Consider the following 20,665-nt stretch of genomic DNA (forward strand, 5'->3'; position numbering starts at 1 on the left):
CAGCCTGGCCAGAGAGCGACATGGTCGGTGGAGAAGAAATCGGCTACAGAAAGGAAGGGGAGAATTTTCTGAAGACAATCTTCAAATGGCTTTACAATTTTGCCTAGGGCTTTTCTTCATAAATCCTGGAACTATAGATTTAGACTTGGAAGTAATCTGAGATCATGTCATCAATGCCATCATTTTACAAGGGAGTAAAGTGAGGCCAAGAGTGGGAAATTCCAACAGGTAGTGATGGAAGGGACAAGATTCCAACCCAGCTCCTCTGACCCCCAGGTCCTTTGGCCATTATACTGGGGCTCTTTCCTGCTGACCCCATGTGTTTTAAGGTATACTTAGAATAAATAACTTAGAGAAGTCTACTTCGTAAGTAAGGTTCAGGGCAGCTGGTATTGAACATCCTTTCTATCTGCCCTGTACTTGACTCCCATCCCCTACCCCTAAGCATTGAAGGAAGCAATGTGACATCACTGATAGACCAAGGTTCGGGAGGACCTGGGTTAAAATCCTACTACTAACTCATACTAGCTGTATGAGTATGGACAAGATATTTTACTTCTCTGGGCCTCAGTTTCCTCATTTACAAAATGGTAATAATGATGTTGGATGTTAAAGCCTTACAAAGCATGTTCTACATGTTATCTCACCCAAGCCTCATGACAAACCTGTGAGATAGGTATACCAGGTATTCCAGAGTGTCCCAAAAGTCTGAGTGCCATTTAAAGCTTTAGTGGCTTTGGGGACTTCAGGGACACCCATTTTATCAAATAAGAAATAACTCGAAGGGGTCAGATAATTTGACACAGCTAGGTAGTGTCAGAGTTGGAACCAAATCCAGGCTTTCCTGACTACAAGTCCCTCATTCTATTTACTTTGCCCATCTCGCCTAGCTGCTCTGGAGCTCAAATGATAAAAGTACAGAAACCGGACAGAAGTCCAGCCTTAGAGTCAGGAAGACCTGTGTCCAAATCCCCATTTCTGACACATAGTAGCTGTGTGACTCCAGGCAAGTGGCTCAACCTCTCCATTCACCTGGTGACTCTCTAAAACTGTAAGATATGGAAGAGCTACCAGTCTGTATCTGCTTCCATAGCTGGAGTTCCCCAACACTCCAAAAAAAATTTTTTAACCAGGTATAGACCCAAGACAAAGAAATAAATGTTGGTGGTTTATATTATCATTGCCACCCAAGCTGCCCTCAGGGCTTGAGGCTGAAGAGGAAGAGGAAGGTGCCTCCATGGATGAAGCTGTTGCTGGGCCTGGTATTCATTTCACATACTTTCATCATTTTACACTTGTGACTTAGCTCAGAACATCTTATAGGAGGAATGGTTGTTTTTCTCAGTTTTAGTTTTTCTTTGGAAAAATCACCCTCAATTCAGACCAAAATTATCTCCCTTGAAGATGAAGAACCAGGTCCCCCTCCTCCCAAGAAAGGAAACAGCTTTGGGGTCTACGATAGGCATGGCCATTGGCCAGTGATGCTCACCATAACCAAGGTGATGTGAATGGCACAAAAATGTATTATTCATTGGATTTATATTTAATCATGGGGAGCTCATTTTTGTATATTCCTATATCTGAAAACACTTGTTTTTTGAGTAATTGTTTAATTCTAAAAGATGCCCACCCTAGTTCAGGTCTTCCTCACCTCTCACCTGGACTATTATAATTGGCTTCTACTTGGTCACCACCCTCCCCTCCCCTCCCCCACATCACTGACAAATTGACAGCCCTTTATAAAACCAGGTCTGACCCTCAGACTTCACTATTCAGGAAGCTTCAGTGATTCTCTAAAATAAATACAGAATCCTTTGTTTCATATTCAAAGCTCTTCTCCACCTAATTCCAACCTTTCCAATTATTTCTAGACTGATCTTCCATTATTCTCTCACATGTACTTTGCAACAAAGCATTCCCTATGCACACCATGCCATCTCCCTCCTCTTGTAATGCCCCCTCTCTTTTCTCAAACAATCCCTTGCTTCTTTCTCAGGTGCCAACTCTTACAAGAGGCTTTTCTTGACACCCCCATCTCTCCCTGACTTAGTAACACTCTCCACTCACTTCCTCAAAAAAACACTTCATATTTGCTCAGTGTATATTTTGCATACACTTGCATAGTGACTCCCCCACAAAAGAATGTAAGCTCTTTGAGGTCAGAGACTCTCTCTTTTTTTTTCTTTATTTCCCCAATGGCACCCAGTTATTGCAGGATGAATTGAATCCAAGGTCATTACCTCAACTTCCCAGATTCCATGCTTTTTCTAGGTCCTTCCTTCTCTATTGGTCTGTGGAACAGATCAGACATGCCTGTTGGTTTGCACGTGGTGTTCTCCCTACATTCCCAAGAAAATATGCAGTTCACCTCTGCTCTTTAATGAGGACATGTTGTACTTCTCTAGCCACCGTGTGTGTCCCAAGAAAGGACTGGAGCCTGTCCCCTCCCAGTCACCATTGTGCACTTCTGTTCTAGTCCCAATTCCTCCCTTTTTGACATCAAGCCCATAACCACCATAAGCAGCCACTGACCTTTTGCAAAACCATCATCCCCAGCAGATGGCTCAAAGTTGTGAGAAACAGAATCCTTCCAAGCACAGCTGTATCTGATTTGGGAAATTTATGAAGAAGAGGGCGGCAGCTTTGCAGAAGGAACCTTAATTAGAAAAACAACCCTTGATGGCTGAGCTACAGAGCAAAAATGCCAGATCTGAAAAGAGTATTGAGGTTGAACAGGAAATATTAGCCGTCTGCAAGAACATGTCGATTTTCTACTCAGCTTGATTCTTTCACCTCTAGTGATCATGCTGATATTCAGGATTTATTTCCCAGGTACCAGAACCCTAAGTGTATGGAATCTCAGTGTATATGACTTGTAGAAGCTGTGGTCCATGAGGATTCTACTCTTTTTCTCTGATCATAAGTCAATTCAACTTTTGACTATTAATTTATTATTATTTATAATTATTCAAACATTTATTATTTTAAGATACATTTTATTGATTACTTTTGTTTTTATAACACAGTCGTTTGGGGAGGGGGAGGAACCCTCCCCCCAAAAATTGATAAAATATTGTATACGAGGCATTGTACTAGAAACTGAGGACAAAAAATGTTTTTAATTACAAAGCCCCCCTGCCCTCAGAGAACTTACTGGGGACCCAACATGAACACAGATAAGTGTAATGCAAGTAAGAGTGATGGGGGAAAATTACTGATCCACACCAAGGGCTCCAGGAGAATTTGAGAGAGCTAGAATACTTTTACCTGAAGGAGGGGGAAATCAGGGTAGCTTCCTGGGGGAGGTGTGTGGTACCTGAGCTGAGCTTTGAATGAAGAGAAGGAATCTGAATGAAAGAAATGAAAAGGGAGGATATTCCATGTGTAGAGGGTGGCCTGTACAGATACACAGAGGCAAAAAATATATACATATAGTATATTAAGCTCAGGGAATACGTCATAGTTCAGTTTGGCTGGAATATGGAATACATGAGGGAGAATGATGTGAAATAAGGCTGGAAAGGTAGGTTGGAGCAAGTCATTGAGGGCCTGTCATTTGAGTCCTGATTCTACATTTGTGCCTAATATTATTCTTACATATCTAAGGTTATATGCAGTTGGCTTCAACTATTTGTAATTTAGCCTAGGGGCAGTGGGAGCCACTGAAGGTCTTTGAGCAAGGGAGCCAAAGTGGGCAAATAGGAAGAGCATTAGGAATCTTAGTTTGGTAGATGTGTGAAGGAAGGATTAAAGAGAGGAGATATTGGAAGCTGTAAAAGTAGTCCAGGTGAAAGGTGATAAAGGGCCTGAGCTTTAGAAGACAATGAGGAAATCAGCCTGAATGGTACGGGAGGCAGGGGTCGTTCATGATGGCGAGGGATGTGTGATATGGTTGGACAAGAAGTCCAATGAACTTGCCTTCACATCTTAATTTCCTGCTGTATTGGGCAATAGTAGAGCCTCCAATGTGAGAATTCTTCAGTTGAATTACCCAAACCATCTAGGTATTTTGGGGTTGGCATGTTCCATAGGTAGCATACGTTGAACTCAATTCTTCTGGGGTAAAGCCTACTTCTAAAATTAGAATACCTCTTTCTCCCATGGGGGCCTGTGCTCTCAATAGTATCCTAGGGGCCTGGAAGCATTAACCCAGTTTCCCAAAGTGTAACTTACATCCTGGAAAAAGTGGACTCATCAGCTTACCAAAAATAGGCAAGAATCTGATGATTGCTTTATCCTTGAATAGAATGTGAACAGTCAACCTTTCCAGAATGAAATGTTTTTTGCCCCAAAGGGAGGAAATGTCTGTATCAATCTGACGCCTGGCTGCTCGTCTTGTGGAAAATATGAAAAAGCCTACCCATTGCGCTTCAGAGAACTCTGCCGAATCTCGGCGTCTCAGAATTGGCAGGCACGTCAGTGGTTATTTTCAGGTCACCTTTGCCTCAGTCCCCTCTACATCCACATAACTAGTGGTTACACAGCAACTGTTACCTGAAGGTCTCCAGGGAAGGGGAGGTCCACTGTATTCAAAGGCAACCTGTCCCACTTTGTTAAGAATACAGCCCATTCTTTGTCAGTGGGAAATTTTTGCTTCCAACAAGCCTAAAATTTACCTCTTTGCCATTTTCCCCACTGCTTCTATTTCTACCATCCAGGACCAAGCACAAATTTAATCCATCTCTTCCACAGGACACTCCTTCAGATCCCGAGCAATCCCTATCATTTTTCTCTGCTCCCCCCACCTCTCCAGGTTGGGGCACTGAGTCTTCTCCAAATTAAACATCCCCAGTTCCATAAAGAGGTCTGTATAAGGTATGAAGTTGAGGTCCACCATCATCATTGCCTTCTTTTAGACACCATCCAGTTTAGCACTGTCCTGTCTAAAATGTGGCATCCGGAACTGATTTGGCCCAATCAGGAAAGACTAAAGTAGAAGCAGTACTTCCCTAGTGCTGACCATCATTCCTCTCTTAATGCTGCCTACTGGCTTTCTTGGCTGCCATTTTGAATATTTTTGGAAACCCCAAGACAAATTGTTGGGGTTTTTTTTAAATCCACTGTTGTGATCCTGATCCTAGGATACTGACAGGCTCAATAGGTGTGACTAGAAAGGAACTTGACCCATTTTCAGGGCTGGCTCATGGAGGCCTTCCTCTGTAGTCCCTGGAGTAAAACTGGCAACTCTAGCTTGCTTTATGTGTAATTATGCCCCAGGCCAATCTAGAATCAGGGATCTGCAGGATGGAGGATACCACATGAGGGCCCTTTATAGATATCAACAGTAGGGGATCTAAGTAGAAAGCAGCCCATCTTGAAGAACTGTTGAGGGATAATAGTGGTGATCATAGATCCAGAGCTGAAAGGGGCCTCAGAAGCTATCTAGTCTGAACCCCTCATTTTAGGAGGCACAAAGGGGTTTAAGCAAACCTCCTAAGGTCACAAAAATGAGAAGAGGTAGAATTTGAACATGGTCATCTGTCTCCAGACCAGAGCTCCATGCACTGTACCATGATGCCTCCTAGAGTAAATGGACCACCCTGTAACAAGGTGAGTTCCAAGTGGCATCTGAATTATTGGCAGTAAGGTATAAATAGTGTGTTCTGTGCATCCTGGACAGGAGAAAACCAACACCCACGGTAACCATCTGTTACCTCTCATAAGCATTCGTCATTCAGAAGGCCAAATATTTCTGCAATAGCTGTAACTCTTTTCATATGCAAACAAAATGTCCTTCACCAAGGCCAAGGAACTCAACCTGAGGACTGTCGGTAAAACAGGGTACAAATGGCGAACAAGCAGCATAGGGAACTTCAGGGAGCTTCTTCTGTGGTCCTGGGAAAGAGCCATCCCTGCTTTGGGCCTCACTGTCTAATGTTATAGCAAATAGCCGGGGGGGGTTTGTGGTTCCACAATTATGCCCCATTGTTCATAAATACAAGGGCATCAGTGTATTTTCATTCTGCCAGCAAAAGGTTCTCACTCATTTTTCATCCTTTTTTAAAAAATTATTCTTTTTTCAACAGAACTGAAGTTCAAAATATATTAAGCCCCACCACATTTATGAGCTCGGGGGGAATCCACCTTTTTAATCTAACAGCTGGGTTTTCTTCTTAGTGGGAGATTTCCCCTACAGCTTCAACTCTCAGAGCCAACCATGTGACGTTTCTGTAACCTGACCCTATTGATTTCTTTACATTAAACAGATAAGTGGGCACGACCATGGATGTTGACAGAGTGCTTTAAGGGTTCCAAGGCTCCTTACTGTGTTATCTTAGCTGGGCCTGTCAACAGAGGTGGGGAAAGAATGCTACATTTGGAATCAGATGGCTTGGGTTGGAATCTGAGCCCTGCCTCTTACTCCCTGGGTGATCATTCTCCTCAGATCTGGGAACCTCAGTTTCCTCATCTCAAGTGAAGTCACTTGTGGCTCTAAATCTATAATCCTATGATATAGAATAGTTTGTATTTATCCCAGCTGCTCCAAGATGTTCCCAGCAAGAAACAGTTGCCCATTTCACGGAGTATGAAGTTTGAGTCCTTCCTTAAAAAGTAGTTTTCAGGAGGAATTCATCAGTGGGAAAATGGGGTTGTAGGGGCAGAGGCAGAAAGCAGATGAAGCACTTTTGGGATGGCATATTTTGCAATCTCAAAGGTTAAAAAAAAACCTGTTGTTCAGTCATTTCAGCAGTGTTCAACTCTTTGTGACCCCATTTGAGGTTTTCTTGGCAAAGATACTGGCATGGTTTGCCCTTTCCTTCTCCAGCTCATTTTACAACTGAGGAAACTGAGGCAAATGGGTTAAGTGACTTGCCCAGGGTCACACAGCTAGGAAGTATCAGAGGACAGATTTGGACTCAGGAAGATGAGTCTCCCTGACTCCAGGCCCAGCACTCTATCCACTGTGCTACTTAGCTGCAAATATGATAAAGTTTAGAAAGAGAAATATGAATAGAGCAGGAGGTAAATGGGAGAAAATACTAAGCATTGTCACTTTCTTGTGAAGTTAAATAGTGGAAAAATATTTTCTGGACTATCTATCCTCATAAACTCCAAATTTCCACATCATTGTGAGCCAAAAGGGGGAAAAATCCAAGAGATATGATTCTTCCCTGATACTGCTTCCCTGGTGGTCCTTCAGAAGCCAAGATGTCAAGGTCCCATGACTACTGCCTGCCAGTTCCCTGTGACCTCCACCAAAGGTCATACCTAAGGTCTACCTAAGAGATTAGGGGAGAACTCAAAAGGTGCTGTGAAGGGTCCAGCTGTTGATGACCTGTCATAAGAGAATCACCATTGTCCAATCTCTGTGCCCAAGACCTTAAGCTGACTTTAGTTTCATGCACTGAACTTTCCCTAGGGATATGCACAACACAGAGAAACACAAACATAGATGTATAGACAAAGACCTCCAGGTGTCCGGATTGCCCAGAGCTGAAAGACATCTCACCTAGCCCTCTCATTCTCCCTTCTCCTAAACCTCAGAGTTCCACAGTCTAATGAGCCAAACTTAGACACCAGCTCAGCATCTACTACCAAGAGGCATCTTTAGACTGAGGGAGAAACTGGGGCAAATCTGTAACAACTGCCACCTTCTCACCCCACAGACCAGGGCTACCATCCACCAGATTATGGTAAATACAATGGCTTCAAAGTGTGTTCTGCTGTCTCAATTGTACAGTGCGCTCAAGAACAACTGTGGCATTCAATTCTATTCAATGATCACGCGTTATGTGCCCTGAAGTGTACTGAACACTGAAAGAAGAATCAGACACAGTTACGGAGAGCTTGAAATAACTAGAGATACTGTATACACCCAAAAGTATCAAATAGCATTATGAGACAGGACGTGAGCATGTCAATGTGAGGAACGCAAATGGTATTTATTGGAGGCATTCAGAAGAAGAAGAAGAGATCAGTGTGGGATAGAGTGTCTGGAGCAGGCTTCCTGCAGATGAGGACTCAAGATGGTCCTTGGAGAATAATGGGTAGGCTTTGGATAGATGGAGACAAGACAATAGGTAGCACAGTCAACTTAATATGGTTTTTTGTAATCCACTCATTCTTAACCCCCTCACTAACATAAACCTTGTGATAATTCAGATATGAAATCATGTGATCATAGATTCAGAGCTGGAAGGGACTTCGGAGATCATCTGGTCCTGTACCCTCATTCTACAGATAAGGAAACTGAGGCCCTTAGAGGTTAAGTGACTGATCCAAGATCACGGAGATGGCAAGAAGGGCCAGGATTCTAACCAGTCCTTTGCAGAGCTAGGGTTCTCTCCACTCCAGCCCACCATGCACAATTCTACCCAAGTAAAATTCATCCTTGCCTCTCTCTTGGTTGTGTGTTCTGTATAGATTCAAAGACTTTTACATTTTTCTGATATATTTCTGTTCCTATTCCCAGTAGTTGTGCTCTTTCGAGCCTTATGTTAATATTTTCTTATCTGTATATGTGTTATATCCACCCCCCCATACATGTGTATGTAACACACACACACACACACACACACACACACATGCCCCAGGTAGAATGGAAGGGATGATTTTATTTCCCAATGTCTTGTAATCCCAGTGTCCTGAGACTTTATCCATGTTGGGAGGTCCCATCTCTGTGGGAACTCCCCCTACTCCCTTATCAGCACACACATGGACAGCTCATCTTTAACTTAGTCTAGAGATGCCTGGGGTACCATGAGGTTAAGTGGTTTGCCCAGGGTCACACAGCCAGAGGAGTCACGACTTTCTGACTGCAAAGCCATCCCCCTCTCTCCTTCACCTTGTATACAGCAGGCACTTAATAAATGTTTCCTGAATTGAATTGAATTCAAGTCTTTCGCAAATCATTTCTTTTTTGAATATAGAAAGCTAGTGTGATGTACTAGAAATAGTGTTGGTCCTGGAGTCAGGAAGACCTGGGTTTAAACCTCAACACTGACCATCACTAGTTGTGTAACCCTGAGGAAGTTATTTCTCTGCGTCTCAGGCAACTCGCTGAGGTTCGAACTGTACAGATGGGCTGCAATCTGCAATGGTGGGAAGAGTTCCCACACAGAGGAAACCCCATGTCCTTGACAGATTTTTGTGTTAATTCATCTCACTTTATTGCAGCCTAGTACAATAGAATGAGGGTGGGCTTTAAAACTAAAAGGCTTAGGTTTGAATCCCACATCTGACACTACCTATGTGAACTTACAAAAGTCTCGTGCCTGGGCCTCAGTTTTCTCATCTGTTAAATAAAGGCGTTGAGCTAGATGACTTCTGAGGTCCCTTCTGCCTGAACATCTGTGATCTTTCAAGAGATCCTTTGTATAGCCCTTGAAAGCAATAAATAGATATTTCTTTTTCAATAGTTTTCAATTCTGATTTTTCTCCCATTTGGACAAGATTCCTCTTCCCACCCCTATATTCCAAAGTTAAGAGGTTTACTCTGTGAGTAAGTCACTAAATATGGAGAATTTACACATCTATTCAAAATACTTTATTTCAGAAACATGAACCCAAAAGATTTCCAGCTTTCTATCACAGAAACTGTGAGTACCATTGTGACGTCATAATATGTGAAAGTAATAGCTCTGGGGGACACATATCACTAGTCTAGGGAACTCCCAAATGGAGAACCCCTCTCTACCAGTGGAGGTCAGCACCTCAGAGCCTTAGAAAGTTGCCTAGAGCACTAAAAGCTTTAGTGACTTGCCCGAAAGTCAAAGGGCCTATACTTAGCCAGATTTGAACTCAGGTCTTCCTGGATCCAAGGCTAGCTCCCTGTGCACTCTACCACATACCATGACTATGAACAGTGAAATTTCACTTTGCATTCTAAAACCCTGCCTCACCTTTCTCCAATTACTACCATCCATCGGCGAAAGCCAGACCATGACTGTGCTTTCAGCCCCACAGTATCCATTGATGAGTGACACAGAGAAGACAAGTCAAACTGTGACTGTGCTTTTAGCCCCATGGTCACAAAGATGCAGCCCCAGCATTAAGGAATTACTGCAGTGCTTCAGATCCAGGTTACAAACAACCCAGAAGGAAGGCAGAGAAGTCTCTGGTTTTCCAAGTAACAAAGGAGCTACTTCTTGCATTTGCAAGATTCTCTTTTTTATACATGAGGGAGACGAGGCTTTCTAAGTTGAAGGAAAGCATTTGGCATTCACCATGATGCTCCTTCCAATATCTCCTGGCACTCCTGAAAAAAGGAATAGCAAAATGACTGACAGATACTGTTGCTTGACCCGAAGGGTCTGGGGAAAACCTAGTCAGTAGCCGGTCCAGTTTGTAACCCAGCTTAAACCCTTCAGGATGCTTTTCGGCTGTCCCAAAAAGCTGCTTTTCAGCGGTCAGCAGCTTTCAAGCCCAGAGTCCTTTATAGAGTGCTAGATCAGACCCCCTGACGTAGAGCCAAACAAAGGACCAAGCCCGTGTTTGAGATGAGGCGATGGACGCCAAGAAGAGATGTCAGCCCCATTCGGTGGCTGCATACAGATACAAGTGGCTTCTTTATAATTTGGAAAGCCAGAGTCTTCTCTGTCTCCCCCCGGATTGTTTACAGCCCAGGTCTGAAGCATTACAGTGACTCCTTAATGTTGGGACTGTATCTTGGGAACCGTGGGGCTAACGTGGTCTGGCTTGCCCCCTCTGTGGCACTCACGCTTCAATTTACAGAAGTAATTGGAGAAAGGTGAGCCCAAGCCACCATGAGGGTTGGCCTTCAATGTCTCTCTATAGCTACTTGGCGGCCTGATCGGCCCAAACGATAGTATGTTGGCCTTGGAATCAAGGAAGACTGGTGAATTCAGACCCCACTTCTGACTCATTTCAGCTGTATGACCGTAGGCAAGTCACTTAACCTCTATGTGGCCTATGCAGCTGGGTACCGATGTTTGCTTTCTTCCTATAGATCCTTAGGACCTGCCCACTCAGTCAAAGGTTTTTAAGCTGGGGTCCCCAGACGTTTTTTTGATAAATACATTTCAATAGAGTTGATTTTATTTGCAATTTGATTTATTTTGTGCATTTAAAAATATGATTTTGAGAAGGGTCCATAGTCTTTCCCAGACTGCCAAAGGGACCACGATAGAAAAAAACGTTAAGAAGCTTTGCACTAAATCACAAAGGGGTTGCAATCTGCACAGGTGAAGGAAGTTCATTATGCCGTGGAACAGACTCCTTTATAACCAGTTCGATCATTGAGGAGCAGATGGGTAACAGGCAGAAGGGGTGTCAAACTCAAATGGGAGTGGAGTGGGGGGCAGGGAGGACTAAGGGTCCCTGTTTATGCATATTGACTTAGAAAACTACATGTTAATCTTTTTCATGTTCTATTGTATTTTTTTCTATTTTTAAATATTTGCCAATTACATTTTAATCTGATTTGGCCAGGTGTTTGACATCTCTGGACAGCTAGGTGGTACCATAGTGCACAGAGTGCTGGGCTTGGAATCAGAAAGGATTATGTTCATAAGTTCAAATCTGGCCTCAGATACTTAGCAGCCGTGTGACCCTGGGCAAGTCATTTAACTGCTTTCTGCCTCAGTTTCCTCAACTATAAAATGAGGACCTATTTCCCAGGGTCATTGTAAGGATCAAGTGAGATAAAATGTAAAGGAAAAATGTCATAACAGATGTCCCACCAGTACTGAAGATCATTTGATGGGGGTGGGGGAAGGGAGAGGAATCTGTTTCCTAATTTTTATTTTCTTTTTCCTATAAATTCAGACATTCCCTGCCCAAAGAGGATAGGCGCTATCTAAATACAACCGACTTAGTTGACCTTCCCTGCCCTCTTTGGCCTCCTCCTCCTTCTTTTCCCTTAGCTGATCTCTAAGGTGTCAGCTCGTATGTGTGTCCTTGGATACTTGAATATTTGAATACCATTTTCTTTTAAATGGCTGGATTTTTTTTTTGCATCACCTTTGATAAAAATTTCCAGGGTGCATATGCATGTGACTGTGAGGATGAAAATTTTATCTCCAATGTTTTCTGTTTTTAAAATGAACCAATTTACGAAAGTGCCTCCTTGTTCCATAGTGACAACTAATTGCATTGCTTGGGTGAAAACACACGCTATTGAAGCTTTAATTCTTTTCAAAATTAAAAAAAGAAAAAAAGAAAAATGGCACCTTCTGTTATATATATATAGCTAGTCATGTTTATTGAGGTCCACAAAGGCAAACAAAGCTAACTCCATTCTGGAGCCTTGCTTTGTGTAATCATAGATTTCAAGTCCAAAGAGACTGTAGAGTTCATCAGTCCCAATCCCCTTCTTTCACAAATGAGAAAATTGATGTTGAGAGCAGTGACCTACCCAGGGTCACAAGCAAGTGAGAAGATGGGGCAGGATTTGAACACAAGTCTCCCTGACTCCACATTCAAGATCTACGGTGCCATTCTGCTCCCTGTTGGCCCCCCTTCATTAATTAGCACTGCTGCTGGTAGATAATTTCAGTTGATGACTTTCAAGGTGTCAGGTTTATTGTTCCTGTTGAGTCATTTCAGTTGTTAATGATTCTTCATGACCCCATTTGGGGTTTTCTTGGCAAAGCTACTGGAATGGTTTACTATTTCCTTCTCCAGCTCATTTGACAGATGAGGAAACTGAGGCGACCAGGGTGAAGGGACTTGCCCAGGGTCACATAGCTAGTAAGTGTCTAAGGCTGGATTTGAACTCAGGTGTTCCTGACTCCAAGGCTGGCATGCTAGCTGCCCACCAGCCTTAGTTTCCTCGTCTATAAAATGAAAATAGCAATAACTGGAGCACCTACTTCATAGGGTTGCCATAGGACTCCAGGAAGATCATGCATTTGATCATTCTGCAAACTTGATAGCGCCCCATAAATGCCAGGTATTATTGTTTAGTGGCTCTCTGTATCTGACACAATAAATTCCCAGTGACTTGGACTCATTGAACAGAAAGGGATTCATATCTCAATTCAAAATCATGAAGAAATGAATATTTCTGCAGTTATTTTTTTAATTTTATTGATGAATTTTCATACAGAACTTTTATTCCTGAATATATCCCTCCCTTCTCCCCTACTCAGAAAGCCATCCTTTGTAACGAAGAAGAAAAAGAAAGAAAGAAATCAGTTCAGCAAAACTAACCAATTTATCAGCCAACTCTAACTAACAATATGGCATTCTACAACACCCACAGCCAGCTACCTCTGCAAAGAATGGAGGGAGGGGCCTTTTCTCAACTGCTCTCCAGAGCTAAGCTTGGCTGTTAGCTCATGGCTTTCGCGTTTTCTGTGCGAATTGTCAGCGTGTATCATTTTTCTGGATGTTCTTCCTTCGCTCAGCATCCATTCATAGAAGTCACTCAATGCTATCTGTGACTTCCCACGCTCATCTGAATTCTTAGAGGCAGATAAGTGGCAAGCCTGCTGGACCTGGAGTCAGGAAGACCTGAGTCCAAAGGCAGCCTCAGACACTAACTAGCTGTGTGATTCTGGGCAAGTCACTTAACCACTGTCTGCCTCAGTTTCCTCAACTACAAAATGAGGATCACGATAGCACCTACTTCTCAGGGTCACTGTCAGGATCAAATGAGATAAAATTGGTAAAGCACCTGGCATACAGGAGGTGCTTAATAAATGCTTATTTCCTTCCTTCTTCATATTCATCATTTCTTATGGCATAGCAATTAATATTCTATTCATGTATCCCAATCAGTCTGACCATCAGATTGGCTTAGTTTTAAAAAATTTCATTTCAACCTATATTTTGTATATTCAGGCTCAGATAATCCAGAGAACATCCTACTCTGAATTCTCATTAATTTAGTCCTCTCACTAGTTGGAATATTATCTATTAAATGAGGAGGTCATCATAGCTCGATGGCTGGGAAAATATATGGCTACTATCATAATTACAACTAGCATTTGTATAGAGCTTTAAGGTTTGTGAAGTGCTTTACAAATATTGTCTCACCATCATTTGGAATGTAGGTACCATAATCATGCCTATTCTACAGAAGAGGAGACTGAGACAGAGATTAAATGATTTGTCTAGAGTCATGCAGCTAATAAATGTGAGAAGTCAGATTTTATCTCTGGTCCTGACTCTGAGTCCAGTATGCTCAGTACAGATCTACTCATAACTTGACCTTACAATATTCAAAGTTTGTCTCCTAACTTGTTTAGGTGATAGAATTCACCTGTTTAAATGGTGACTTTTAACATTTTTATCAATGATTTGAATGAAGTTATAAAGACTTTCCATATTTGTGGATGGTATAAAGCCAGAGGAGATAGTTAAAATATTGGATGACAAGACTCAGGATCCTAACATTAAGATACATAGATGGAAGGTAAGCTCCTTGAGGGCAGGGATTTGTTTTTCCTTTTTGTCTTTGAATCCCTGTCACTTAGCATTATGCCTGGCACACAGTAGGCACTTAATAAATGCTTGCTTGATTTGGATGAATCTAGTAAAATAAAATTGAATTGAGATAAATGTAAAGGCTTATACTTAAGATTCAAAAAAATCAGCTTCACAAGTACCCAGCGGAGAAGAGATGGCTAGACGTCAGTAGAGAAGCTTCTGTATCTTGTTGTGTTCACTCTTGACACTCAGAGCTTCCTCTATCTTTAAAGGGATGTAGCTAGCTGTAAGGCTCAGCTTCTCTCCTGCCAGCCATGGGTTTCATTCTCAGCTGCTACAGTTCTCATTCATTCCAAAAGATACCGAGGATATTTGGTGCATCAGCAAACTCTGTGTCAGTCAGTCATTCATCCATCCACTCAAAAAACATTTCTGACATAACAACTACTTGAGTAGACTTTATTCAAGGGAGCATAAGCATCAGGTCCTTAGATCCCTGCTGAGTTTCCCATGCCCCAACTGGGACTAGACCAATCCCTCGATTTGGCATCCTTGCCTCTGCCCATAAAACTGCCAATAAACAAAGCAGATATCATTAAGCCAATGATTACAGCTAGAGGTGGTGATTACAAACTTATAAATGCTTCCCATTCTCATTAAGAGAGCCCTGTTCCCAAACCTTCTGTTTCAGTGAGGGAAATGGAAGGAAATATTCTCCAGTGGCCATGATCTTCCTGCTTTCCTCCTCTTGACCTCCCCCAACACCCAAACCCCTGCATCCCCTCACTTAGAAGAAAACTCTCCTTCACTGGTCAGGACACATGCAGAAGTGAACTCTTTGTGGTTGTGGTTTTAAGGAAGATGTTTCCCTTGGGTCTGGAACTGCTTTCAAAGGTCCCAGCCTAGCCTCATCCAGGCATTGTTCTCTGGCCTGTTTATGAAATGTCTCACCAGTGAACAGAGACCATCCAATTGAGTTGGATTTCTTCATTTTTACTGGGCGCAGGGGAATAAATATCAAATGGTATGAATTGCTGATGAAAATCAAATGTCGGAGGCAATAGAAGAGAGGGTGGGAACTCTGTCCCTCTGATTTAAGTGAGATTGCGCAGGATGGATTCAGCCAGGGATGAGACTGAATTCTATAGAAACAACATAGGAATGCTGAGAAATCTGTTCATGCTGGCGTGATTATTTTTTAGGTTGGGGAAAAGCATGTTTAAGTGCAGAACTATAGGCTGTTCCAGGATAACTTACTAACACAAGAAAACACCCAACCCCCGAAGATGAAATTTACTTATGTCTATTTGACACAGATACATCCAATCCAGAGGGCATGGAATTTCACAGCGTGTCAGATCTGCTGTTTTCGAGGCTGGATAATGGGCCTTGGCGACCCGATACTTCCTAGCTGTGTGATGGGCAAGGGGCCCTCCTCTCTGAACCTCAGTTTTCTCATCTGTAAGACTGGGATAACAATTTCTGTATGGTCTACCTCACAGGTTTTTAGCCCCAAGTTAGACAGTAATAATGATAATAACATTTATATAATAATAATAATAATAATAGCTAGCATTTCTGGTGAGTTGTGAGGTTTGCAAAGCACTTTCCACACATCATCTCTTTTTATCCTCGCAACAGCCCTGAGATACAGGTGCAATTATTATCCCCATTTCACAGAGGAGGAAACTAAGGCAGACAGAGATTAAATGCCTTGCCCAGGGTCACACAGCTAGTGAATGTCTGAGACCAGATTTGCACTGATCTCTCTTACTTTGGGTACAATGCTCTATCTGCTACACCACCTGGAAGCCTCATATAGCACTTTAAGATGTACGTTACTTTCTATTATTTATGTTATATTGCATTATTATATTCATATTATATTACATTATTTATATTATTTATTTATATTATATTATTTAGTTTTACATAAGTGCCTATTATGTGCTGGACCCTGTGCTAAAAATAGAGCATATGAAAAACAAAGTTGAAAACAGCCTATAGATGATGATGATGATGATGATGATGATGATGATGAGATAGCTGATAAGTGTGTATATATGTATAGAGAGACAACAGATAATAGATTGATAGATTGGTAGGTAGATAGACAGATAGATGGATGTTAGGATATGTGTATATATATATATATATATATATATATATATATATATATATATATATACATATATAGAGGGGAGAAGAGAGACAGATGAAATATTGGCAGCTAGATGGATGGATGGATGATCAATGTGGGGGAGGAGAGAGAAAGAGAGAGGGAGAGGATAGATAGATAGATAGATAGATAGATAGATAGATAGATAGATAGATAGACAGACAGATAGATGATAGGTGTGTGCATACAGAGAGAGAGATGGTGATGATAGATAATAGGTAGATTGGTAGATGATAGATTGGTAGGTAGAGAGATAGATGGATAAATGGATGGATAATAGGTATGTATGTATATAGAGAGGATAGATACATACATATATACATACAGAGAGAGACAGACATAGAGAGAGATCCATGCATACAGATACATACATACAGAGATAGATATATACATATATGTGTATATATATGGAGAGAGAGAGAGAGAGAGAGAGAGAGAGAGAGAGAGAGAGAGAGAGAGAGAGAGAGAGTATGGAGAGAGAGAAAGAGAGAGAGAGAGAGAGAGAGAGAGAGAGAGAGAGAGAGAGAGAGAGAGAGAGCGGCGATAGATAAATAGATAGATAGATGGATGGATGGATGGATGGATGGATGGATGGTACATTCAGAGTAGGTACAAAGTAACCTTAGAGGGGAAAGCCTCCTGTAGATGGTAGCATGTACAGAATCTTAAAGGAAGCCAGACCTGCTTCAAGGCAGCAGTGAGGAGGGAACTCATCCCAGGGTCGGTGATGTCCAGTACAGAGGCCAAGAGATCGGAAATAGAGCATTATACACAAGAAACAGCCAATAGGCCAGTTTGACTGGCTCGTGTTTAGAGAGGAGTGACATGTAAGAAGCCTGTCCCTTTTTTGGGCATTTCAATCCGTTAATGAACAATTATTTATTAAGTGCCTACTACGTACCAGTAGCTATGCTAGATTCCAAGGATACAAAAACAGAAAGGAAGCAATCTCTTTTATCAAGAGGCTTACATTCTTATCAGGCAGAAGCAGCATGGACCCAAGTAAGGATATACTGCATCAATACAGAACACATAGAAAGCTCATTGGGAGGGGCAGAGGACACCAGCAGCCAGAGGGACCAGAAAGGATTTCATTTAGGTGTCTGGCCTCAATGGATTTGTAGAAGTCCGTCCTCATCTGATCCTAGGCCTCAAGGCAGAGGGAGAGCTTTGTGTCCAAGCAATGGATGGTCAAAGAAGCATGAAAATCCCTTCACCATCTGGATGGAATGGAAATCAATGGCTGGTCCTATAAGCTCCCAGCCCCCCAGCTTGTGAGCTGTGGTGGTGTTGGCTTAGTATGTGGTCTGTCTATTTGGTTTGCATATTCGTGTGTTTGTTTTTATCTTTGTGCATTTAAGAGGAGTACAAGGTCTTTCTTGGTATTTTGAGGCCCCATTAGAGTCTGTGAAAATACATGTGTCCAGCCTACATGCCTGTGTGTGTTTTATCTTGCCATTTTATGTGTGTGTCGTGAGGGTTCTGGGAAGATGGAGCTCACCACTAGAAAGAAGTGGGGAGCAGACATGCCTTTTATTCTTTTTATTGTTGACTTTTCTACCATTTTCTGGATAGCCAGTTTCAGAGTCCCTGTAAACTTATGGGAAAAGATACCCTAACATATCCCCACTGCATGTCAATCTAATCCTCGCGGACACTTCCTAGTAAAGACCGGTTTTTCTTCAAATCGAACTCAACTTTGGGTCCTTGAGTCAAAAAAAGATGTACCCATGAAAAGAGCTCACTTTCCTAGTATGGCACAGTGAAAAGAGTGCTGGATCTGAAGTCAGAGGACTTGGGTTCAAATCCCACCTTTGACATATTCTTCCTATATGACCTTGGACAGGTTGTCTAAGTGCTGTGGGCCTCAGTTTCCTCATCTGTAAAATGAAGGGGGTGTGGACTAGATGACCTTTCCAGCTCCAATGATGCTATATTAGCTATTCCTCTGCACCCACCTCTTTCCCCTATGTTATTTCTAGAATGTTAAAAAAAAATACCAGATAATATTAAACAGAAACAAAGAAGATTTTCATTTGAAATTTGGCCATTTTTTAGTCCCCACCCCACCCCGGTGATAGCACTCCCAGCCTAACTAAGCCCTCTGTTATTTGTTGGCGCCATACATTTATGAGACAGCCATCCATAGTTTTCTTCCCATGGGCCAGCCTTGGTGACTGTCTCGGGAGGACAGTAGCATCCAGCCTTGCTAAGTGTGTACACGTCAGCGTGTCACACTTGGGCAACAGAGTGTCCCTCAGGTCAGCCTCTGATAAGATCCGAGTCAAGCAAGGCCAAGTCCGGGTTGTTTTATGTACTAAGGATCTGAAAATTGTTCACGACCAGCCCCGACCCACAAGACCTCAAATGGTCATCCAAGCAAGGCAATAAATTGGTCTCCCCTTGCCCTTGGGGCCCACTGTTGTAGCAGTGGGCCTGCATCGGGTGCATTGTTCCAGGCACTACAGACAAGGGGATTCCCTAGGTCCAGTAGAGTAGCAGCCCGGGCCCAGAGGCTCAGTCCCCAAGGCTGACCGGCTCTGCCCTCTTATCCCTGCAATCGATGTGAACACTGTCAGCCCAGGAGACCAGAAAAACCACTTGTTTTCCCAGCCTGCATCCCAACTAGATCTTGACAATGCCAACAGCATGTCAACTTGTGTTTGTCAACCCTCCAGAAAATGGCCTTCCAGCATGGGACAAGCGGAAGCCTCCTCCGCCTCCCCCTGACCAAGACTACCCCTGGGGCCTCGTAGGAATGTCCGAAGACTGCTTACATAGGAAGGGCCACTCAGAGAGCAGCGGCGGGCTGTTGAAGAGTGAGCCGCCGCCACCGGCATCCCGGCTCCAGACGACAGCAGCTTGGACTAGCTCAGTGTTCCACCTGGACCCGGGCGAAGCCCACGAGCAGGGCGTGGCGAGCACCCAGGCCGACCCCACCGAAGAGAAGAAATGTAAAGGTAATTGGTTTTCCATGACCCATAGCCAAGGTCTCCCCAACCCGGGCCCAGTGTCTACCTAGACCGATGGCTGGTGCCTGCGGGCTGTCCGCAGGCTTGTTTATCCCTTTGAGAAGGGCTTTGAAACTACATAAATAAATGGATCCACATGGAAAGCAGTTTATTTCTAGCTTCATGTTGTGTTTGGGCTCTGGGAAAGGAGGTTTCTTTTTCTCAAGCTGGCAGCAGGACTGATCTGCCAGTTCAGCTTGAGCTCGGTTCCAGCCCCCCAAGGAGAAACACAAGTCCTAGAAGTTATGCAACCAGGCCCATTAAAAAAAAAACAACACTCTGTTTCCTTCATCGCGGGGGGCCAGAAACAAAATGGGATTTTAGAGCCTACCTCTCATAAGGAGACTTTAGGGGAGGGGGCAAGGGAAGGAGAGATAGAGAGAGAGGAGGAGGAGGAGGGGAGAGAGAGAGAGAGAGAGAGAGAGAGAGAGAGAGAGAGAGAGAGAGAGAGAGAGAGAGAGAGAGACAGAGAGAGAGAGAGACAGAGAGAGACAGAGACAGAGATAGAGAGGGGAAGAGAGAGAGAGAGAGAGAGAGAGAGAGAGAGAGAGAGAGAGAGAGACAGAGACAGAGACAGAGACAGAGAGACAGAGAGAGAATGAGAAAAGGGGGGGAAGCAAGGGAGAGAGAGAGGAAGGGAAGGAGAGAGGAGAAAGAGAAAGAGGGAAGCAGACAATGAAAAGAGAGAGAAGGTGAGGGGGGCAAGAGGGGAGAGAGAGGAAAGGAGAAAGAAGGAAGTGGGAAAGGGCAGGGAGAGAGAGAGAAGGACAGAGAGTAAGAATGAGAAAGAGGGAGAAAGGCAAGGGGAGAGAGTGAGAGAGAAAAGGAGAAAGAGGGAGGGAGGCAAGGGAGAGAGACAGAGAGAGAGAGAGAGAGAGAGAGAGAGAGAGAGAGAGAGAGAGAGAGAGAGAGAGAGGAAGGGAAGGAGAGAGAAAGAGAAAGAGGGAAGCAGGTGAGGAAGAGAGAGAGAAGGTGAGGGGCAGGGGGGAGAGAGAGAGAAGGAGAAAGAAGGAAGTGGGCAAGGGTGGGAGAGAGAGAAAGAGAGAGAGAGGAAGAAGGAGGTAGGCGGGGGTGGGGGTAGGGCAGCAGGGAGAGAAGGAGAGGGAGGATGAGACCTTGTTTTTCTCCTTTCCTACCAAAG

At 43.3% G+C, this 20,665-nt stretch overlaps 1 protein-coding gene across 5 annotated transcripts in view; it reads left to right on the forward strand.

The window, feature by feature from the left end:
* THRB (thyroid hormone receptor beta) overlaps window positions 1-20,665 on the forward strand; it is a 422,927-nt gene that overhangs the window by 325,746 nt on the left and 76,516 nt on the right. For 4 of the 5 annotated variants that reach the window (XM_020971083.2, XM_020971082.2, XM_020971080.2 and 1 more), the window contains one exon: window positions 19,192-19,473. In XM_020971083.2, the coding sequence (XP_020826742.1) occupies window positions 19,192-19,473 (282 nt within the window). Of the gene's footprint in view, window positions 1-9,492; window positions 9,540-19,191; window positions 19,474-20,665 lie in introns of those variants that run through there. The other variant, XM_078151371.1, reaches the window with a different exon arrangement.

This window comes from Phascolarctos cinereus, unplaced genomic scaffold, assembly GCF_003287225.1.
Source record: "Phascolarctos cinereus isolate Bilbo 61053 unplaced genomic scaffold, phaCin_HiC Scaffold_1;HRSCAF=81, whole genome shotgun sequence".
NCBI classification, from domain to species: Eukaryota; Metazoa; Chordata; class Mammalia; order Diprotodontia; family Phascolarctidae; genus Phascolarctos; species Phascolarctos cinereus.